A 23,906-nucleotide genomic window follows, 5' to 3' on the forward strand; every position below is an offset into this window, starting at 1 on the left:
GATTCCGCCAGGAGTTCATCCTCACAAGATTCGTTAGATCTTGTCATGATGTGCTTCCGTACGCATCCAGGGGCAGGTGAGAAAACTGTGAAACCACTCTACCTCCGGACACTGGACACTTGCGACGTTGACTATTCGACCATTGATGCTTCACTAGCTGCTGCTGTCGAAGTACTTTTTAAGTTCCGTGCTTCCACGCTGGCGCACACCTTGAGCCAAGTCCAACCGGATGACCCACCCACACAGGGCTTATCGGGTCCCGTTTCAATGCCATCCCCTCCTGTCTGCAAGTAAAATATTACCATTCTGGACCCATTCTGTACGATTTTTATACCCACCGTCGTAGGATAGGGGGTATATTTATTTAGTCATTCCGTTTGCAACACATCGAAATCGTCGTAAAATTCGGATCGTCGTAAAATTCTATGACGATTTAACGATGTCCGTGTCTGTCCGATTATCTGTTGTAATCACTTTAGAGCCTCCAAATACGTCTTTTTGATACACGCTGGTTAAGTTTTTGAACGGGCCAAATCGGACCATATTTGGATATAATTGCTATATAGACCGATTTTCCTATAAAGGGTCTAATGCCCATAAAAACTTTATTTTTCATTCGATTTTGCTGAAATTTGAAACAGTAAGTAGTTTCAGGCTTCCGACTGAACAACAACTAGATATAGCTGCCATATAGACCGATCTCCCGATAAAAGGTCTGAAGACCATAAAAGCTTTATTTATTACCCGATTTCGCTGATATTTAAAACAGTGGGTTATTTGAAACCTCCCGACATCTGACCTAAATATGGATTAGATCGGTCCATATTTAGATATAGCTGCCATAGAGACCGATCTCCCGACAAAGGGTCTGAAGGCTATAAAAGCTTTATTTATTACCCGATTTTGCTGAAATTTAAAATAGTGGGTTATTTTAAGTCTCTCGACATATTACCTAAATATAGTTCAGATCGAACTATGTTTAGACACAGCTGTCATATAGACCGATCTGTCGATAAAGGGTGACACCCATAAAAGCTTTATTTTTTACCGATTTCGCTAAAATACAGAAACAGTGAGTTATTTTTAGCCTCCTGATTCAGATCGGATTATATTTAGATATAGCTGGCATATAGACCGATTTGCCGATAAGGGAACTGAAGCCCATAAAAGCTTTATTTATTGCCAGATTTCGATGTAATTTGAAAAAGTGTGTTTTTCTGAGCCACACGATATCCGACCTAAAAGCTTTATTTATTGCCAGATTTCGCTGTAATTTAAAACAGTGAGTTTTCCTGAGCCTCACGATATCCGACCTTAATATGATTCAAATCGGTTTATAATTGGATATATCTGCGAAAGAGACCAATATTTTGTTCTATAAAATTGAATAGTATTATATGGTATTAGACAACTCATTGTCCGTGCCGAATTTGGGTGCTTAAGTTATCCAATTTTCACCGGATTGTGACGAAATGGGATTTACATATATACCCGAGGTGGTGGGTTTCCAAAGTTCGGCCCGGCCGAACTCAATGCCTTTTTACTTGTTAATCTTGTCAATATATTCACAGTTCTTTACCTTTCTCCTAAAAATCAATAAAACTTCACAAAATATTTCATTAATATACATTTTCTTTTAATTAAAAAAATATCTCATCTCTTAATATCTTTAACAAAAAGTTGGTAATAAATCAAAGAAATTTGTATATCAAATTAAATAAAAACGTACTTAAATCGAAATATTTTTTATTTTACGAAGTAATTGTATGCAATCATCACTGACTTAAGTTAACTAGAAATGAATTTTGCTTTTTACAGAAAGATGTATAAGAACAAAAACAAAATTGCATTTCTTAGCTTAACTTGACCTTCAATGTATTCAATAAGACTGATCAAATGGGAATTTTGGTTTAGTGTTTCTTGGCTTTCAAGCTAGGAATTTGGTACAACTAAATTTAATTACATATATTAAAAGAAAAATTTGCTAAATATTTACAATGATAAAGGTAATAATAGTTATAATAATAATTGATCAAATTCTATAAAATTATAACCTAAAATCAATGAAAAAAAAAATAATTCAAATTTTCTTCTTACATTGCAAAATCTTCTTATTGTATTTTTTATAGAAAATTCTCATTTTTAATGACTTATGTAATAATTTTTTTTATTATATATCCCTAATTAATGCCTGTAGCTGTAGAATAGTTTGTGATATATTCTTGGTTTTGTTGATTTTTTGTCAATCTTAAAAATTTTAAGGAAGTTCAATTCGTATTTCCAAGTCTTTACAAAAAAAAATCAAAATATTTCATATACAATATATATTTAGCTATCTAGTTGTAAGACTAACTTGTTTAAGTTATTATTGTTATAAAGAGTACAAAAAACTCAGCACATACATAACTATGTTAATATTTATGTTATTATATCATTTGCGTCTAACTTAAAGCAATATCGTGAGCATTTAATTCCATTTCCTTTCGCGCTATTCTACGCTGCAGGGGAGGCACCACAAACATTATCAAACCACTGATGGCAATCATGACACCGGCTAGAATGAAAGCTGGACTATAGGATAGGGTGATGTCGTACATCCAACCTGGAAGCAGAGATACAGATTACAGATGTTACAAACAAATACGATATTCATTACAATAAGTTTTAAATAACCTGACAGCACCTTAAACTTGGAGGCGATTATGAAAACAGAATATGACATATTGAATATTTTTTTAAGATAACATAATTTCAAATAATATATATAAAAACTCTTCCATCAATACTGATATATACTTTATAACACTTCTTATACATTTCTCATTATTTTAGTTTTATGGGTTTTTTTTCTTCTTAACAATAAAATTTTTAATTTCTATTTTATCTTACCTCCTATTGGTGGACCAATAAGTGAAGCCACACCCTGGAACAACAGCAATATACCAAAGGCATTCGTCAACTTCTCCAAACCCAAAAGATCTACTAAAATCACTGAAGTCAAACCCACATAGGCACCAATGGTGAAACCAAACACCGAACAATAAAAGGCCAACGAATTGAAACCAGTACAGAGGGGGCACATCGCTGTGGCAATGCCGCAAATGGTCAAACACACATTGTAGACCCACAAACGATTGACCCATGGTTTATCGGAGATATAACCCAATATAATTCTGCCTATCGTATTAGCCACACCAATTGTTGAAATTAAATAGGAGGACTGTTCACCGGTCAATTGTAAAGCCTTGGCCTGGGACACAATGTACACATAGGGCATATTGAAACCGATACTGGTGCAAAAATTCGATATGGCAAAAATTACAAAGATTACATCGCTAAGTAAACCGAAATTCATCATTTCACGCATGGTGTCACGAGTTTCGCGGGAACAGGTAATGCCACAGCATCTGACTATTTCCTGAAAATGAAGATAAAAAAGTGTAATCAGAAAAGTTGAAGAAGCATTTTTTATTACATTTAATTTTATTTCATTCTACTTCATTTCACTTCATTTCATTTCATATCATTTCATTCCATTTCATTCATTTCATTCATTTCATTCATTTCATTCACTTCATTTATTTCATTCATTTCATTCATTTCATTTCATTTCATTTCATTCATTTCATTCATTTCATTCATTTCATTCATTTCATTCATTTCATTCATTTCATTCATTTCATTCATTTCATTAATTTCATTAATTTCATTCATTTCATTCATTTCATTCATTTCATTCATTTCATTCATTTCATTCATTTCATTCATTTCATTCATTTCATTCATTTCATTCATTTCATTCATTTCATTCATTTCATTCATTTCATTCATTTCATTCATTTCATTCATTTCATTCATTTCATTCATTTCATTCATTTCATTCATTTCATTCATTTCATTCATTTCATTCATTTCATTCATTTCATTCATTTCATTCATTTCATTCATTTCATTCATTTCATTCATTTCATTCATTTCATTCATTTCATTCATTTCATTCATTTCATTCATTTCATTCATTTCATTCATTTCATTCATTTCATTCATTTCATTAATTTCATTAATTTCATTAATTTCATTCATTTCATTCATTTCATTCATTTCATTCATTTCAATCATTTCATTCACTTCATTAATTTCATCCATAGTTTAAATTATTTCTATAATCTCCCACTTACCTCTTCCTGGCTCAAATGCAACTGTGAATGTCTCACAGATCCATAACGTTGTATAGCTCCCGAACCCGTAAGATCTTGGCGAGAACGCACATATTCGGGAATGTTGTGCAAGGAACCCTATAGAAAATCAAACCCAAAAGACAAACATTTTAAGACAAATCCTCCCCATAGATAGTCCGCTCTTACTTGATATAAAATATCTGGCCTGTACATTGTTCCACTGCCCGACTTCTCACGATGCAGCTCCCTCTGCAGCTCTCTTTGCATTTGACCCAAATGTGGTTGACTTAGTGAGGGGCGTATCATATCATCATGGCTGTTGCTTTTGGAGACCACGGAAATATCAAGTTTGCCATTGGAAGAACCATTTGAATTATTGACCTGCAAAGAAAAAGTAGTGTAATAAATAAAATCCTAGACAAGGCAACAAATCATCCCACTTACCTTATTTTTGAATGTATGACCCACACTATTGGATCTACTTAAACCGTTGGTTTCACTTTTTGGCAGTTGTAGGTATTGATCAGCTTGTTTGATATTTGGCTTGAGTGGTTCCAATTCAGCTGATGTTGTATGATTGTCTATAATGGCTTTTTTTGTACTTGCTGGCTTGGGGGGTTCCAGGGGCCGGAACATGGCACCGAATATAATACAATTCAGCACAATACCTCCCACAATGAGTAGAGCTCCTCGCCAACCATATGAGCCCATGAGTTGTTCCATTAAAGGGGCAAAAACAAAGGTGCCGAAACCAGAACCACATACTGCAATACCGGTGGCCAATGATCTCTTGGCTTCAAAATAAGTACTGACACTGACTATGGCTGGCAGATAGATTAGACCCAGGCCCAAACCGGTACCTAAGCCTATGGTTATGATGAGTGTAAGGACATTCTGTTAAAACGATAAGATATAGAAAACATAATTAAGTTAAAGGAGTAAGAACAAGTAGAAGCGTGCTAAGTTCGGCAGGGCCGAATCTTGAGAACCCTCCACCATGGATTCTGCAAAAAATGTATACAAAATAAATTTTGTTGAAGGGTATACAAAACTTCTGTCAAACCAGCAAACATTACAGCTTCTAGGAACCGAACAAGAATGGTCGAGAGATCTTCTTATATGGGAGCTATATAAGATTTTAGACCGATTCGGACCGTACTTAGCACAATTGTCGTAAGATTAAACTACATGCAAAATTTCAGCCAAATCGGACAAAAATTGCGGCTTGTAAGGGCTCAAGAAGACAAATCGGGAGATCGGTTTATATGAGAGCAATATCAGGTTGTAAACTGATTTGGACCGTACTTGGCACAGTTGTTTATATGGGAGCTATATCTAAATAGGAAATTCCGAGACACCATTAACGCAGCAGCCGATCGCTTTATACCAGCTGGTCTAATACCCCACGTGCGGCCCAATTTCTCGGCGCAGGCAGTGGTACTCGCAGACGAGCGTGATGGGATTCGTTGTATGAACTCCACTAACCCCAGAATCAGTGAACTGAGTCTGGAAATAAACAGGGTAGTCAACGAACATAAGTGGAATTTGTGGCTGGAACACTTGGAGCAATGTAACTTAGGCAAGCCGTGGTCTACTGTTAAGTCACTCTCGAACCCCGGTAGACGGGATGACAGGACCTCAGTCACTTGTAGCGAAGTAACAGTGACTGATCCGAAGAGATGTGCCAGGTTGTTCAACCGTCAATTTGTAGTGCATCCCGAGAGTGACAGGGTAATGAGGAGAGCCATTCGCCGTATTCGTGGTCTCCGAGCCGATGGACAGCCGTCACAATTTACCGTGGGCGAAGTTACGAATGTCATACCTGGCGCCAAATCATCCAAGGCGTTGGGCCCTCAAGGGAAACTCTACATTGATATTGAAGAATTTGGAATTACCCGGAGTTGAGTACCTTACTTCTCTTCTCAACCTGTCTTTGAACACACAGAGTGATCCCGCTACTGAAGCCTGGAAAGGACCCGAGTTTGGGCGAGTCTCTACCGATCTCCCTTCTCTCTCCAGTAGCAAAGATGCTTGACTCCTCCCGAGCCTCGTAGGAGGATTTCCATTCGCCGAGCATCAACATGGATTTTGAAAACCGAATTTAGGGATAAGAAGTCGAAGCTTCGTAGAGTGAAACAGGGAGTTCCCTTAGGTGGGGTGATATCTGCGGCACTGTTTAACCTTTACCTATCTCGCAATCCACCCCCTTCAGACGGCATAGAGATCGTATCATATGCGGACGATTGTACGATCATGGCATCAGGCCCCCCACCCATTGATGACATCTGCGATAGGTTGAACGTCTACCTCAACGAACTTGCCTCATATTTCGCTGCAAGAAATCTGAAGATATCCGCCACCAAATCTTCAGCCACACTGTTCACTACAAATACGCGCGAGGTGAATACTGAGCTGACTGTGATGGTCGATGGAGAAATGATTCCGACCATCAAGTGTCCCAAAATACTTGGCGTCACATTTGACAGCTCTTACACTTTCTCCCCACATGCCACAGCAATCTGCAATAAAGTCAAAAGTAGAAACAAGGTCCTCAAGTCACTCGCTGGCAGCACTTGGGGTGCAGACAAACAAACCTTGATGACCACGTACAAAGCAATTGGCCGGTCTGTGGTATGTTATGCAGCGCCAGTATGGTCTCGTCAGCTCGGTGACTCGCAGTGGAATAATATTCAGATCTGTCAGAATGCCGCCCTCCGATTTGCGACGGGCTGTCTCCTCAGTTCTCACCTCCATCAAGAGACAAAGATCCTATCAGTGCGAAGTCATAAATATACGCTCTCTAAGCTAAACCTTTTGGGCTGTTATCGCAGAGACCATCCAATTCATCATCTTGTGGATAGATATCCACCGCCCAGAAGCCATAAGGTAGATCTACATGACATGAAGGCGCACATCAAGAAGGTCTAGACAACGTTCATGCAGACACGGTAGCAGATGCGGTAACTGGCTACCGGGTGAATGTATTCCTTGGAGAACGATCACCTCCCATTGCACCTGAAGAAATTGTTCTCCCTCGGCAAATCAGAGTAGTTCTGGCTCAATTAGGTCCCGGGAGATGCAGCCGCCTCAACTCCTACAGAGCCAGGATTGATGCCGACGTGAAAGATGTATGTCCCGACTCTAACCAGGAACCGCACTGCCCAGCTAGACTCACTCGACTCAGACCCAGATTGAACGGGCCAAATCGGAGCATATTTGGATATAGCTGCTATATAGACCGATTTTCCAAAAAAAAAAGGGTTTAATGCCCATAAAACCTTTTTTTTTCATCCTATTTTGTTGAAATTTGATACAGTGAATATTTTTAGGCCTCCCGACAACTGACCCAAATATGGTTCAGATCGGACTATATTTAGATATAGCTGCCATATAGACCGATCTCCCGATAAAAGGTCTGAAGCCAATTAAATCTCTATTCATTACACGATTTCGGTGAAATTTAAAACAGTGAGTAGGTTAAAACCTCCAAACATCCGACCTAAATATGGTTCTTATCGGACTATATTTAGATATAGCTGCCATATAGACCGATCTGCCGATAAGGGGACTGAAGCCCATAAAGGCTTTAGTTATTACCCGATTTCGCCGATTTCGAAATTTGAAACAGTAAGTAGGTTAAGACCTCCCAAAATCCGACCTTAATATGGTTCAGATCGGTTTACAATTGGATATATCTGCCAAAAAGACCAATATTTTGTTCTACAAAATTGAATAGCGGCATATATATTAGACCACTCAATGTCCGTGCCGGATTTGGGTGCATAAGTTATCCAATTTTCACCGAATTGTGACGAAATGGGTTTTACATATATTCCAGAGTTCGTGGGTATCCAAAGTTCGGCCCAGCCGAACTTAATGCCATTTTACTTTTTTCTTTTAATCTATCTGTGGTATGTTTATTTTGAAAATTTTCTACCAAAAGATGAAGGATACAAATTTTACCAAGATTTTTTAGTTCGTAGTGGATTTTCTTTTAAGTGTAAGTTTATGTCTCATCTCTTACCTGTGCTAAAGTACTAATGACAATGCAAACGGCAGTTAGAATAGAACCCGCTATTGTTACAGCTCGACAACCATAACGATTAACAAATGCCGATGAAATTGGACCTGAAATTGAAGAAATTTTGATTATATTACTACCATATGCCTAAAAGTATGCTTTAGTATTTAAATAAAAAGCTATGAAACATTTTGGTAAATATTAAAGCACAGTTTACACAAATAACACTTACCCGAGGCAAATGTCACACCCACCATAATGGAGACAATCCAGGCTGTATACCCCTTGCCTTCATTAAAATATACCAGAAATTCGTCGTAGAACAGGCCAAAGGAATATGTCATGCCATCGGCTGGAAAAATCAAAACAAAAAATTTTTTATATAAAATTAAAAAAAAACCAAAAATTTAACTAATTAAAAAATAAAATATACATAATAAAAAGTAAATTAAAAAATAAATCTAAAGGCTTAGAACTTAATTGGTTCTCTAATTACTTTTTATAATTTTTTTTTACATTTTTCGCTTATTAAAAATGATATAAAAATATTTTATGAACGTCAAAGTTTACAAATGATAATTAATTGACTTTGTATTTATTATTAATATTTTTTTTTTTTATATTTCTCAATTATTTTGAGAAGCTTTTTTTGTGCAGTATATTTGATAGTCATTATGGTCCCATTTATTTCTTTGTTCGAAATTATTAAGCTTTACACTTTTTTTTTAATTTCGTTTATGTGAGTAAGCGTTAAAGTTGACAAATAATGATAAGATTTTATAGATTTGTTATTGTCAGATTTGTTGCACATATTCAAGGTGTTAAAAAAAGAGAAACAAAACACCAAAGCAACGGCTAATACGAGTACATTTATTTTTAAGGGTTTGTCAGTAGATTTACGACTTGCATACTTATGTGAACAAATTTAAGGGATAGACCGACTGTCTATTACATAGCATACAATTGTTAAGTAATAAACGAAAATTGGTAACTTCAATGCATTTGCTAGTTAAGGATTACGATAATCCTAAATTTATTTTTATGTTATCACTCCCTCAAATTATGTGATCCCATTTTAATGCTATTTTAAACTTTTTTTTTATCTTAAACTCATCGACATAGAATGAAATCATAAATATTTGATTGATGTCATATGTGTCCATAGCGCGAGATCTTTTTTATTGCAAGCAATAATCGGCTAGACTCAAAAGGTCTGGCCGTTGTCTTGACATCAGCATATTTGGAAAATTATGCTCCCAACGTCAAGTTCAACGGCAATCAATGACAATACAAGTTCTGTCACACACATTAGAATTAAATTAAATGTCAACATGCTTAGTGCCGTGGAAAAGCACGTGAATCGAGACATGTCGGATACGATTATAAATATGCAGGGAGATATATTGCACTGTAGTTTAAACAATTAAAAAGTCACTTTGCATAATTTCAATGAAATCGGATTATAAATGCGCATTTTACGGGGCCAAGACTTTAAATCGAGATATCGCTCTATATGGCTGATATATCCAAATCTGGACCTATTAGGGCCAAGTTGCAGAAAGTTGTCATATAGCATAATACAACTCACTGCCCTAAATTTCAGAGAAATTGAACAATAAATGCGACCTTCATGGCCCCAAAACCCTAAATCAAGAGATCGGTCTATATGACAGCTATATTCAAATCTGAACCGATCTGGGACAAATTGGAGAAGGGCATCAAAGAGCCTAACACAACTCACTGTCTCAAATTTCAGCGGCATCGGACTATAAATGCGCCTTTTATGGGCCCAAAACCTTAAACCGAGAGATCGGTCTATATGACAGCTATATCCAAATCTTGACTAAACTGTCCCATATTACAGAACTATGTCAAAGGGTTTAACTTAACTCACTGTCCCAAATTTCGGCGATATTCGGCAATAAATGCGCCTTTTATGGGCCCAAAACTTTAAATGGAAAAATCGGTCTATACGGCTCCTATATCGAAATCTGAACCGATCAGGGCCAAATTGAAGAAAGATATCGAAAGGCCTAAGGCAACTCACTGTCCCGAATTTCAGCAAAATCGGATAATAAATGCGGCTTTTATGGGCCTAAGACCCTAAATCGGAAGATCGGTCCATATGGCAGCTATATCCAAATCTGAACCGATTTTGGCCAAATTGACAAAGAATGTCGAAGGGCCCAAGATAACTCACTGTCATAAATTTCAGCAAAATCAGAAAATATATGTGGCTTTTATGGGCCTAAGACCCTAATTCGGAGGATCGGCCTATATGGCAGCTATATCCAAATCTAAACCGATCTGGGCAAAATTGACAAAGAATGTCCAAGGGTCTAACACAACTCACTGTCCCAATTTTCATCAAAATCGGATAATAAAAGTGGATCGGGGTCCCTAAATCGGAGTATCGGTTTATATGGCAGCTATATCCAAATCTGTACCGATCTGGGCCAAATTAACGAAGGATGTCGAAGGGCCTAACACAACTCACTGTTTTAAAATTTCAGCAAAATCGGATTATAAATGTGGTTTTTATGGGCCTAAGACCCTAAATCGGCCTATAGGTCTATATGGGGGCTATAACAAGATATAGACAAAAAACAGAATTTGTGCAAAGTTTCAGCTCAATATCTCTATTTATAAAGACTGTAGCGTGATTTCAGACAAACAGACGGGCGGACATGTCTAGATTGTGTTAGATTTTTACGCTGATCAAGAATATATATACTTTATAGAGTTGGAAATGGATATTTCGATGTGTTGCAAACAGAATTAGTATACCCCCATCCTATGGTGGAGGGTATTAAAAGACTAAAAATAAATTAAATTAAGATATTACATGTCAGTTTTGATGGCCGAATCTTGTATACCCTACACAAGAGCTGTGGATTCAAACGGAATTGAGGTTTTGCAGCCGGAGTGGGCGTATTTAGTTGGAGTCTTATTCCAGCTCGGAGCTGAGTTGGCTCCAACTCCAAACCGGACTCCAACTCTGCCTTAGTAACTCGACTACGATGTTGTTATAATACCTCTAAGGGGATAGTAGCTAAAATCGGACGATTTAACGATGTTCGTGTGTCTGTCCATCCGTCTTTTGTTACCACTCTAAAGGCTTCAAAAATTTAGATATTGAGCTGAAATTTGGCACAGATACGTCTTTTTAATGCACGCTGGTTAAGTTTTTGAACGGGCCAAATCGGACCATATTTGGACATAACTGCTATATAGACCGATTTTCCGTTAAAGGGTCTAATGCCCATAAAAACTTCATTTTTCATCAGATTTTGCGGAAATTTTAAATTTTAAACAACAATTTAGATATAGCTGCCATATAGACCGATCTGCCGATGAAGGGTCTGAAGCCCATAAAAGCTTTATTTTTTATCCGATTTCGCTGAAATTTTAAGCAGTGAGTAGTTTTAGGCCTACCAATATCTGACCTAAATATGTTTCAGATCGGACTATATTAAGATATAGCTGGCATATACACCGATCTCCCGACAAAAGGGTCTGAAGCCCATAAAACCCCTATTTATTACCCGATTTCGCTGAAGTTATAAACAGTGGGTAGTTGTAGGTCTCCCAACATCCGTCCCAAATATGGTTTGGATCGGACTATATTTAGATATAGCTGCTATATAGACCGATCTGCCGATAAAGGGTCTGAAGCCCATAAAAGCTTAATTTATTAACCGACTTAATGAAATTTTAAGCAGTGAGTAGTTTTAGGCCTGCCAACATCTGACCTAAATATGGTACAGATCGGACTGTATTAAGATATAGCTGCAGTATTGACCGATCTCCCGATTAAGGGTTTGAAGCCCATAAAACCCCTATTTATTACCCGATTTCGCTGAAATTATAAACAGTGGGTAGTTCTAGGTCTCCAGACATCCGCCCAAATATGGTTTGGATCGGACTATATTTAGATATAGCTACCATGTGGACCGATCTCCCGATAAAGGGTCTGAAGCCCATAAAGGCATTATTTTTTATCCAATTTCACTGAACTTTGATACGGTGAGTAGTTTTAGGCCACCCACCATCCGAACCAAATATGGTAAAAATAGGATTTTATTTAAATATAGCTGTCATATAGACCGATGTGTCGGTTAAGGGTCTGAAGCTCATAAAAGCTTCATTTATTCCCCGATTTTGTTAAAATTTGAAAAACAAAATTCAACAGTGACTTATATTTATAAGACCACTCAATATCCGTGACGAATTTGGGTGCATAAGTTATCAAATTTTCATCGGATCGTGACGAAAGGGGGTTTAAATATTGGGTTGCCCAAAAAGTAATTGCGGATTTTTCATATAGTCGGCGTTGACAAATTTTTTCACAGCTTGTGACTCCGTAATTGCATTCTTTCTTCTGTCAGTTATCAGCTGTTACTTTTAGCTTGCTTTAGAAAAAAAGTGTAAAAAAAGTATATTTGATTAAAGTTCATTCTAAGTTTTATTAAAAATGCATTTACTTTCTTTTAAAAAATCCGCAATTACTTTTTGGGCAACCCAATATATACCCGAGGTGGTGGCTATCCATAGATCGTCCCGACCGAACTTAATGCCTTTTTACTCCTTTTATTCTAAAAATCATATATTTAGTATATTAAATTTGGTTCTTATTACAATTTTAGGGTCATGTTCTGAGGGGTGGGAAATTCCAAATCCAGGTTATGGTATTAGATCAGTAGAGCACAACCAAAAGAGGATTTAGAGTTCTCAAGCTAACTTTTTTTCAAAAGTTCTTCTTTAAACAAACATTTCATACACAAATTTTTTTCTAGGTGTATTACAACGTTTACATTACTTCCGCCATAACTCAGTTTACATTTCGATGGATTTATTTTCTAAAGCGTTATAATTCATTGTTATTTACTAATTGTTAAAATGTCAATGTGTGACACATAAACGGCGTATAAATAAATAATCCAAGCAATAATGACTTCGCTTCGAGTATCTTATCTACTGGGTTTAGAAATCCACTGTAATTGCATTGCAGTGTTGCGATTGCTTTGTTTTTGTTGTTTCATTCAAACTTTTAAAACAATCAAAAACAAAGAAAAAACACAATAACCAACTTAAACTCGATTTGTTAAGTTCTATGCGGCTTTTTCCAAGACTGATTACTCGGTCAGTCAGTCAGTCAGCCATACAGTCAGTGTGGATAATTCAAACATAGCCGGAAGGGTTATTGACTTGACAAATGACATGGATAATAAACAATTAAATTATCATTTGAACACAATGGCTGTGGTGTGGTGCATTGAAGAGCATGGCTGAACATCAAAGGAGTGATTTTTTTTGTTATCTATAAAACATATATTTATTATATATGAATTGAATATCCTATAAGGAAAGATTCATTTGAAGCATTTATCTATGCGGGGCGTACTTTCTTAAGGAATTAATTAATAAGGGATAACTATGAGCACCACATAGGCTGGAACTTTGAGCTCCAACTTGTGTGGTGTCCATCGTTATCGCGGGAAGCTTATCTGAAAGCGCCCGGTAGCTTTCAGATAAGCTTCCCGCGATAACGATGGACACCACACAAGTTGGAGTCCACAGTCAGGTGGCACTGGCTCTTAATTAAATACTGAATGCCAATGATACTCGAGATGACCAATGGCCAACATTAGCGTCTGTCCCCAGTTTAGGGGCGGCTGAAGGCGAGCGTCGGATCTTGGAGCAAGCGGCTCGCCATAACGAGGGATACATGTGCAATACGACAAAACCCATTTTGGGCTTTGGGCCAGTAACCCGCCCTCGGAAAACAAAGGAAAAGTAATAACGGACCCCCCAACGTTGACGTTGAGAACCATGATTTGCGGATCTGCACCTGGAATGTCCGCACTGTTTATAGAGAAGGTGCGGATGTATTAGAGAAGGACAAGGCAGATATAACCGTTTTACAGGAAGTGCGATGGATCGGGAATGGCGTCACTACAACCCCAAACGGTGACGAACTATACTATAGCTGCCATAACACGAGGCATGAATTTGGCTATGGATTTGTGGTTAGTCGGAGACTGAAACACCTTGTCTCCAGCTTTACTCCGGGGGATGAGAGGCTAGCCACAATCCGCATAAAATCCAAATTCTTCAACATCAGCCTTATTTTTGGCCTTGCTTCGACGGAAGACATAGACAATCAAACCAAGGATATTTTCTTTGAGCGCCTAGAGAGAGAATATGACCGCTGCCCCGCCTATGATATTAAAGAGATTAAAGAGACGGAAGATGAACATTGAAAAGCTGCAAACATAGCAAATGGCAGCGACATACTCCACTCGACTGACCCAACTGCTAGATGAAAGCACTCCTGGTTCAGATGATATAATGGCGCAGTGGCAAACTATTGCCCACTCCATGGAAAATGCCGCGAAATCGTACTTGGGTACCGGAAGCCTCCTCCAAGAAACCCATGGTACGACCAAGAGTGTCGAGATGCTACTGAAGCCAAGAATGCGTCATATAGAGCAACCTTGCAATCAGTAGCAATGCCAGATGAAGGAGAGGTAGGAGAGTGGAGAAACGTCTATTCCGCAGAAATAAAAAGGAAATGGAAAGACGTGAGTGTGAGCGAATTGAGATGTAAAGGAGTCAGAATGAAGTCCGGAAAATTGAGCAGGCACATCCTCCTGCAGAGACAAAGAAGCAAATCTGGTAACTGACACAGATAACGTGCTGAGGATATGGAAAGAACATTTTACCCAACTGATAGTGTCCGATGTTGGCGGCGAAGAGGATACCGCAGAACCAATCCCTGATGATGGTATAGAATGTTTACCATCTAGTCAGAACGAGGTCCAAGTAGCAGTGACCCGACTAAAGAACAACAAGGCAGCAGGAGCCGATGGGTTACCTGCTGAACTATTTAATACCGGAGGCGACACGCTGATAAGGCGTATGCATCAGCTTATCTGCGCAATCTGGCTAGAAGAACGCATACCCGACGATTGGAACCTCAGCATACTATGTCCCGTACACAAGAAAGGAGACAAGACGGAATGTGGCAACTACATAAGTCTCGTTCCCATCGCATACAAGATACTCTCGAGCGTACTGTGTGAAAAATTAAAACCTAAAGTCAATGAGATAATTGGGCCTTATCAATGCGGCTTTAGATCTGGGAAATCCACCTTTGGACCAGATATTCACACTGCACCTAATCCTGGAAAAGACCCCAGAAGCACAAATCAACACCTACCATCTCTTTGTTGACTACAAAGCCGCCTTCGATACTCCTTTACGTTCAAAGGTATTTCAAGCCATGTCTAAGTTTGGTATCCCTGCAAAATTAATAAGACTCTGCAGGATGACACTTGCTGATACGCGTTCCTCAGTAAGAAATGGAAAGAATCTCTCCGAACTATTTAATACCAAACGAGGTTTCAGACAAGGAGACAGCCTATCGTGTGATCTCTTTAATATCCTGCTGGAGAAGATTATACGAGATGCAGATGTGAATAGATATGGCACACTAATCACAAGAGAACACATGCTACTCGCCTATGCCGACGACATCGATATCATTAGTCGGTCACCGGAAGCAGTAACTGCAGCCTTTGAAAGAATCGAAAGAGAGTCAGTGAAAATAAATTAAGAAGAATAATACTGGCAAACAGATGCTACTTTGGACTAAGTAAGCAGTCCACAGTTGCACAATTTAATACGTATATTGGTGCAAGACCTTCAGTATGGCTGATTTAACCATGCCGTGTATCTTTTGTGTGCCTAAAATCTTAAAACGCGAAGTCGGTCTATATAGCCAAATAAAGACCATTCAATACCACATTCGCCATACATGTCGAATAAACAAAGAATAATTTTCGATTGAACAGTTCAGTTAAAATGCTTACTTTCTCGGGGGCGAATATTTAAATTGTAAACTGAGAAAATCGGTGTTAGTCATGGGAAACATTTAACAAAAAAAAAGAGGTAAACTTTTACTTACTGATGATATGTATCATAAACGAACCAAACACCACCATCCAACCCCAGCCTCCATCTGGTGGTATCGGCTGTTGTGGTTCCTCCAACTCCATTTCGAATTGTTTGGTTGTGTTGTTGTTGGTATTTGTAGTACCATTGGACTTTTTCTTTGCTGGTGCATGTACCATTTTGGAATGTGTATTTAGTTTAAGGGAGTTTGGCTGAAGTTTGCAGTTCTTAGAAGTAAGTAAATGAGGTAGTTGAAGTGTAGTATAAAGTTTTCTAGTGCTCTTGTTGTGCTAAAGGTGCAATAACTGGAACTATTTAGTCAAATATCACAAAAATGTTTGGGTCTTTTAAAGATTCTCAAATTCATCGATCGTTGAACAACTCCATGGGAAAAAGGAATCTACAGCTTTCAGTAATTTATGGTTGCTGCAGCAGGGCCATTACACATGTGCTGTTTACTTTCCACAGACTTCGAGTTGCTACGGGACGTGAAATGCAAATCATGGATGATGTATAGTAGAGATCTGTAATGAAGAAAAGGAAAAGATTATTATTCAATAGAAAAATAAGTTTTGAAAAAATTTTTAGATTATTCTTTTACAAAAAAAAAAAAAAAAAAACAAGTAAAACCCATTAAGTTCAGACTAGCCTAACTTATGATGCCCACCAAAATGGAAGTATCTCTCTAAGATATAAAACTAAAATTGTTACGCTTTCTTTGTTTGTTTATCTGTTCCGTATAGAAATCGACTGAAACGATTTTCACGAAATTTTCACAGATAGTAGAGTTTGAGCCCCCCGTGAAAATAGGATACTATATTTTTGATATCAAAAGGGGGGGGCGGACCCTCCCCCATTCTTCCATTTTCAAAAACCCCAGATCTCGCAGATGGGTGCACCGATTTAAGCGAAATTTTGTATGCCACCTTTTGGTACCCCAAAAACACGAAATGGTATTAAATTTTGGGATCAAATAACATGGGGGGACGCCCTATCCCAAAACCCTACCCGAACGGACATGTTTGCCGATTGAGACAATATGGGTATCAAATGAAAGGTATTTAGGAGTAGAGTACGAACTTGGTATTGAAATGTCACCCTAATTGTCGGGGGGGTCCCCCGCCCCCAAAAACACCACCCGACAGGAAACTTTTACCGCTTTGGGCAATATGGGCATCAAATGAAAGGTATTTAAAAGCAGAACACAAATCTGACAAAAAAAAATATTCCTAGGTGTCCTAGGTGACTGGGCGCCAAAACGGGCATGAATGTCAAACGTCACAAAATGAGTATTAAGTGAAAGGTCTTTCTGATTTCTCTACGAATCTGGTATACATATTTGGTACAGAGTTTGGGACCGGCCCACCCACTAAATACCCTTCAATAGAACGTGTAGTTCTATCGTCATAATATGAGAATTAAAAGAAATATCTATGACAGTAGAGTTCGAATCTAATGTTGATACAAGGATTCAAGTATGTGGGTCACGTCCTGTCGTGTACATGTACAGGACATGTAGATCGTGACAATAAAGGATTCAAATAAATGGTCTTTTGGGTCTTAGCGTTGGGTCAATGAGTTGTGTTAGGTCCTTCGATATTCTTCTTTTATTCAGCATAGATAAGTCCAGATTTGGATATAGCTGGCATATAGACCGACCCGCCGATTTTGGATCTTGGGCCCATAAAAGGCGTATTTATTGTCTGATTTTTTTTTAAAAATTTGGGACAGAGAATTGTGTTGGGCCCTTTGATATTCTTCATTTACTTGGCTTAGATCGGTCTAGATTTGGATATAGCTGCCATATAGACCGATCCACCGATTTAAGGTCTTAGGCGCATAAAAGCCACATTTATTGCCTGAGAATTGTGTTGGGCCCTTCGATATTCTTTTTTATTTGGCTTATATCGGTCTAGATTTGGATATACCTGCATTATAGACAGATCCGCCGATCTAAGGTCTTAGGCCCATAATAGGCGCATTTATTATCCGATTTTGCTGAAAATTGGGACAGTGAGTTTAGTTAGGCCCAGATTTTGATATAGCCGCCATATAGAACGATCCGCTGATTTAGGGTCTTGGGCCCATAAAAGCCACTTTTATTGCCTGGGAATTGTGTTGGGCCCTTCGATATTCTTCTTTTATTTGGCTTAGATCGGTCTAGATTTGGATATAGCTGCATTATAGACAGATCCGCCGATCTAAGATCTTAGGCCCATAAAAGGCGCATTTATTATCCGATTTTGCTGAAATGACAGTGAGTTTAGTTAGGCCCCTCGACATACTTCTGCAATTTGGTTAAGATCGGTCCAGATTTGGATATAGCTGCCATATGGACCGATCTATCGATTTAAGATTTTGGGCCCATAAATGTCCGATGTCGCCAAAATTTGGGACAGTGAGTTAAGTTAAGCCCTCGATATATTTCTGCAATTTGGTTTAAATCGATCAAGATTTGCATATAGCTGTCATATAGACCGATCTCTCGATTTAAGGTTTTGGGCCCATAAAAGGCGCATTTATTATCCGATAAAGCCCCTCGACATATTTCTGCAATTTGGCCTAGATCGGTCAAGATTTGTATATAGCTGCCATATAGACCGATCTCTCGTTTTAAGGTTTTGGACCCATAAAAGGCGCATTTATGGTCCAATTTCGCTGAAATTTGGGACAATGAGTTGTGTTAGACCCTTCCACATCCTTCTTCAATTGTGCCCAGATCGGTTCAGATTTGGATATGGCTGCCATATAGACCTATCTCACGATTTAAAGTCTTGGCCTCATAAAAGGCACATTTATAGACCGATTTCGATGAAATTTGACATAGTGACTTATGTTAGGTTTTCGACATCCGTGTCGTACATGGTTAAGATCGGGCTATATTTGGAAATGGTTACCAAAAAGACCAATAGTTTGTTCTTCAAAATTTAACAATGATTTGTACTAATTAGACCACTCAATACCCGTGTCGAATTTGGGCCAAATCTGCCCGGCCGAACTTAACATCTTTTTACATGTTGAATTTCAATAGGTTTCGTCTCTAGGCGAACCCCGATGTCCGTACCACATTTGAAGCCGATCGGGTGAAAATTGCGAACCTAGTACACAAATTAACATGGACAGACAGATAGACGGACAGACAGAAAGACGGAAAGACAGATAGATGGACAGATAGTCGGACATAGCTAAATCAAATCAGAAAATGATTCTGACTCGATTTGTATACTCATCAATGGGTCTAGCTTTCTTTCCTTTGGATGTTACAAACAAATGTACTAAGTTATAATACCCTGTACCACAGTAGTGTTGTAGGGTATAATTAACGAAATGTACGCTCAATATCTTCATTTCACTCCAGCATGATTTCAAAAGACAAACGGGCGAATAGACAATTTAATGTGAGGCTGCCTACTGCGTAAGTCTTCGTTCTTTAAAAATTTGATTTGCATTAAATGTCAACTGGAGGCGCCAAATCGACAACAAATTGAATAAAAGACACCGCCATGCTTTATTCTTACAACAATGTGTTCGAAGAATTGGTTTGTTGTGACAAGCTCATGAACTGCACAATCTCAGATTGGGTTTTTTCTTCAGTATGTCCGGCACTACGACCATCGTCCATTCTTTATGTTGCCCCCAAACAAGCACTTATTAATGTATGATAATAAATGTCAGTGAACAAGATGACGATGATGATGAAATATTTCAAGATCAAGAGAAATTGCGATCGCATGTGTTTCGGGCAGTAGGTTCATTGTTTCTTGGGCTGAGATTTTCGTTTTCCCGATAATGGGTCAAATTGGGCCATCTCAGCTGATAAATGTGAATTCGAATTGCATTGCCTATCAGAGCAATAATAAATCACAATTATTTCAATGAATTGAAATTTAACATCTTTGAAATTAACACCACATGCATTGCGTGCGCGGACCTCTAAGGGTAAAATGGCCACCTAAAGGTGCTAATTATGCCACACCAACAAAATCTGGTTTTATTGAAGAATCCCAAAAGAAAAAAAAACCTACTCTCACAACATGGTTCATTAAATTAATGTCAATTTAGAGTTCATTCATTGAACCAAATTATTGAAGAGGGCTTGAATGGATGTCAATCAACTCCGTAAATCTCAAAAAAAGAAAACCTTATCAACAGCAGTTGTCAATATACGTGGAATGTAACACGCAATATATCAATATTTAGTTGACATCAATTGTGAGCTGTAAAGCGACACACATAACCGTTCGAGTACTTTGGGGAGGTTCCATGTTAGAAATGAGGCCCACTACAACTGGTACAATCATTCAAACAGTAGGCTTTCAACAATCTTATCACACAAAATGCATTGTTTATTAATAACATTTATAGTTATTATCAATTTGAATTTATTTGTATTTATTTGTCATACCACGCGGTCGGTCTGCCGATCTCTTTTTATACGCATCACATATTAAATGCTGATAATTTTATTAATGTTTTTTGTTTTTGTAATCGTCTTGTTTTGCTCTTGGTATTAGAGTTTAATGATATGCGATACTACTGAACTGTATGTGGGGCGTTTGAAAATAGTAAATAGTTATTTTTTTATATGTTATTCGTATTAAAAATAAGGAAGAAGAGGAAAAGATCCATAATTGTACAAATGATCCATTATTGTATTGAAAGTTAATAGGATTTTATAGTCAAAATAAAATAAAAAGTAAAACAATTATAAATTATTCCAAATCCCAGTAATTTGCCATGGCCGGTAAATATGAAGCGTTTGGAAGGTGTTTTGGGGCTGGGGCGGCAACCGGCTCTTTGCACTGAAAATAGATATCAAATTCGTTCTTTATTCCTAACGGAAATGAAGTTGAGTTTGGTGGGTGCTTTAGGGCGTACCCCAAAACACTTGGCTCAAAAATTGGATATCAAATTCATTCTTACTCTCAAATACCTTTCAGTTGATTCACATATTGTCATAATGGGTCAAGTAACCCATTTGATGTATCTTTAGAAGGAAAAGCGCCACCTAGACTTGAACCCAAATTTTAATGTCATATTCGTAATCGACTCCCTAATACCATTCATTTGAGTCCCATATAGCCATGGTCGGCTTAGATGCCCATTTGGGGGTATTTGGGGGTGGGCGACCTCCCATTACTTGGACTTAATGTTTTATGCCATATCTACTACCTGAACCCAAATGTTAATACCATATTCGTTTTCTGCTCTCCAATACCTTTCATTTGATACCCCAACTGTGCCCATCGGAGCACTTTCGGATATGGGTGGCGTTTTTGGAGTAAGGGAGAGGGTCCGCCTCTACCCGATATCCAAAAATTATACAGCCTATGTTTCCTTCCAGACGAACGTACACAATATATGCAAATTTGAAAAAAATCGGTTCAGCTAAGTATCATATAGTCATATTGTCCCGATCGGTCCACTTTTGATTTTGGGTTGTGTTTTTGGCATAAAAGGGAGCGTCCGTCCCCCTTCCGATACCGAAAAAGTATATAGCCTATGTTTCCTTCCTGACCATCCTACACAATACACGGAACATACAATCCGAGTCCCATATATCCGTGATTGGCTAATGTCCCCATTTTTGACGTATTTATGGGGGTGGGGTGACCCCTTATACTTCGACATGAATTTGTATGACAGATTCGTTATCTACTCCCGCATACTTTTCATTTGATACCCATATTGTCCTTAACGGTCCACTTTTGTTATTGGTGATTGGCTAATGTGCCCATTTTTGGCGTTTTTGTAGGGGAGGGGTGACCCCTTATACTTCGACATGAATTTGTATGCCAGATTCGTTATCTACTCCCGCATACTTTTCATTTGATACCCATATTGTCCTTAAAGGTCCACTTTTGATATTGGGTGGTGTTTTTGGGATAACAGTGGAGGGTCCGCCCTTCCGTTATCAATAAACTATAAAGCCTATTTCTACTTCCTGACCATATTCGTAATATGCTCCCGAATACCATTCATTTGAGTCCCATTTTGCCATGATAGTCAAATAAACCTATTTTAAGGGGTTTTGGGGCTGGGGCGGCTCCCAGGTACTTGTACCCAAATTTTATTACGAAATTCGTACTTGTACCTTTCATTTGAATTCATTATTGTCCCGATCGGTCTTCTTTTATTTTTGGGGTAAGGGGGAGGGTCCGCCTCCTTCCGAAATTGTTTCCTTCTAGACCAACCTGTACAATCTGTGAAAATTTAAGTTAATCGGTCCAGCCGTTTTTGAGTCTGTGCGGAAAAAACAAACAAACAACCAAACACAAATTGAATTTTTTTTATTAGATATGGGAGCCATATATATATAGTCTGATCTTCACCTTATTCGGGTTTAATACAACTCATTGTATCGGTTTTCAACGTATTGGGTTCACAAATTCTCCTTTTATGGGCCATAAAGACCGATCTTAACCATATAGGGCACGGATATCTAAAAGCCTTATATAGTTCACTGAATAAAATATCGGCGAAATCGGATAATAAATGGACCTTTTACGGTCCCAGAACTTTTACTCAGGAGATCGATATTGATGACGGCTATATCCAACTATAAACCGATTGAGTCATATTGAACTCGGATGTCGAAGAGCCTAACACAGCTCATTTTGCGAAATTTTAGCGAAATCGGGTAATAAACGCTGCTTCTATGGGTTCAAGCCATTAGGTCGGGTGATCGGTATATATGCCAGCTATATCCACATACAGTCCGATTTTTACGATAGTCATAAACTCATAAATCTGGTTAAACAAACAACAAAATGAAATTTTGTGACCAAACTAAAGAAGCGCAAAGGAATAAATAGAGGCAGTATCAGCTCGTCGAGAAATATGTGGTTAATATGCACATATTGAAAAGTTGTTCTATGGCAAGCGAAGTTTGTCTGAATAACAAGTCTTTAGCTTTGTGTGCGTTGTTGATGTTATTGTAGATGTCTCTTTGAAGAGATGTTGGCTGTTAGAATTTAACCTCCTCTTACTGCGCTATAAGAAAAGGTTGAATAACAAGACCCAAGATTTCATTCAGAGGGCATGCTTCTACCACTGCACTGCTCACTCAATAGTGGTGGCATAGCAGTCTGACGAGGACGCTGTCAAAGGCCGAAATCGCGATTATTGCAGCCCGCCCCATGATACATTTAACACACCACAAATGTTGACACTCTTTAAAGTGTTTTTGTTGTTTTGTTTTGAAATAGAAGCAAGAAATAAAAACACATTGGTCTAAGCTGGTTAAACCAACAACAAAAAGATAGTCAAAAACAATTTTCGAGAAGTCTAACGTAACTTATTGTGCGAAATTTCAGCTACATCGGATAATAAATACGCATTTATCGGCCAAAGACCTAAAATCGGAATGTATGGCAGACCGATGGTTTAGCCATAGTAAACAGACACGTTAAAGAGCCTAACTCAAAGAGCAAATTTTGCCCATGAACATTCAACTAAGGAACAGGGGCAAACTTCTCACATATCAATGAGTGCAGTCCGATTCAAGTTTAAACTCAATGATAAGGGGCCTCCTTTTTATAGCCGAGTCCGAACGGCGTGCCGCAGTGCGACACCTCTTTGGAGAGAAGTTTTACATGGCATAGTACCTAACAAATGTTGCCAGCATTAGGAGGAGAAAACCACCGCTGAAAATTATTTTCTGATGGTCTCGCCAGGATTCGAACCCAGGCGTTCAGCGTCATATGCGGACTGTGACAAATTTCAACGGAATCGATTAATAAATACACCGT

At 38.1% G+C, this 23,906-nt stretch overlaps 1 protein-coding gene across 1 annotated transcript in view; it reads right to left on the bottom strand.

The window, feature by feature from the left end:
- Positions 1-1,729: 1,729 nt before the first annotated feature.
- LOC106091141 (monocarboxylate transporter 12) overlaps positions 1,730-23,906 on the bottom strand; it is a 54,259-nt gene continuing 32,082 nt past the window's right edge. Inside the window, exons 2-9 of the mRNA XM_013257568.2 lie at positions 16,169-16,679; positions 8,432-8,551; positions 8,203-8,306; positions 4,623-5,072; positions 4,365-4,559; positions 4,179-4,295; positions 2,890-3,418; positions 1,730-2,602 (exon numbers count right to left, since the gene is read on the bottom strand). Coding sequence (XP_013113022.2) covers positions 2,442-2,602; positions 2,890-3,418; positions 4,179-4,295; positions 4,365-4,559; positions 4,623-5,072; positions 8,203-8,306; positions 8,432-8,551; positions 16,169-16,334 — 1,842 coding nt within the window. The 5' untranslated portion in view covers positions 16,335-16,679 and the 3' untranslated portion in view covers positions 1,730-2,441. The remainder of the gene's footprint in view (positions 2,603-2,889; positions 3,419-4,178; positions 4,296-4,364; positions 4,560-4,622; positions 5,073-8,202; positions 8,307-8,431; positions 8,552-16,168; positions 16,680-23,906) is intronic.

Source organism: Stomoxys calcitrans, chromosome 4 (genome assembly GCF_963082655.1).
Source record: "Stomoxys calcitrans chromosome 4, idStoCalc2.1, whole genome shotgun sequence".
Classification (NCBI taxonomy): Eukaryota; Metazoa; Arthropoda; class Insecta; order Diptera; family Muscidae; genus Stomoxys; species Stomoxys calcitrans.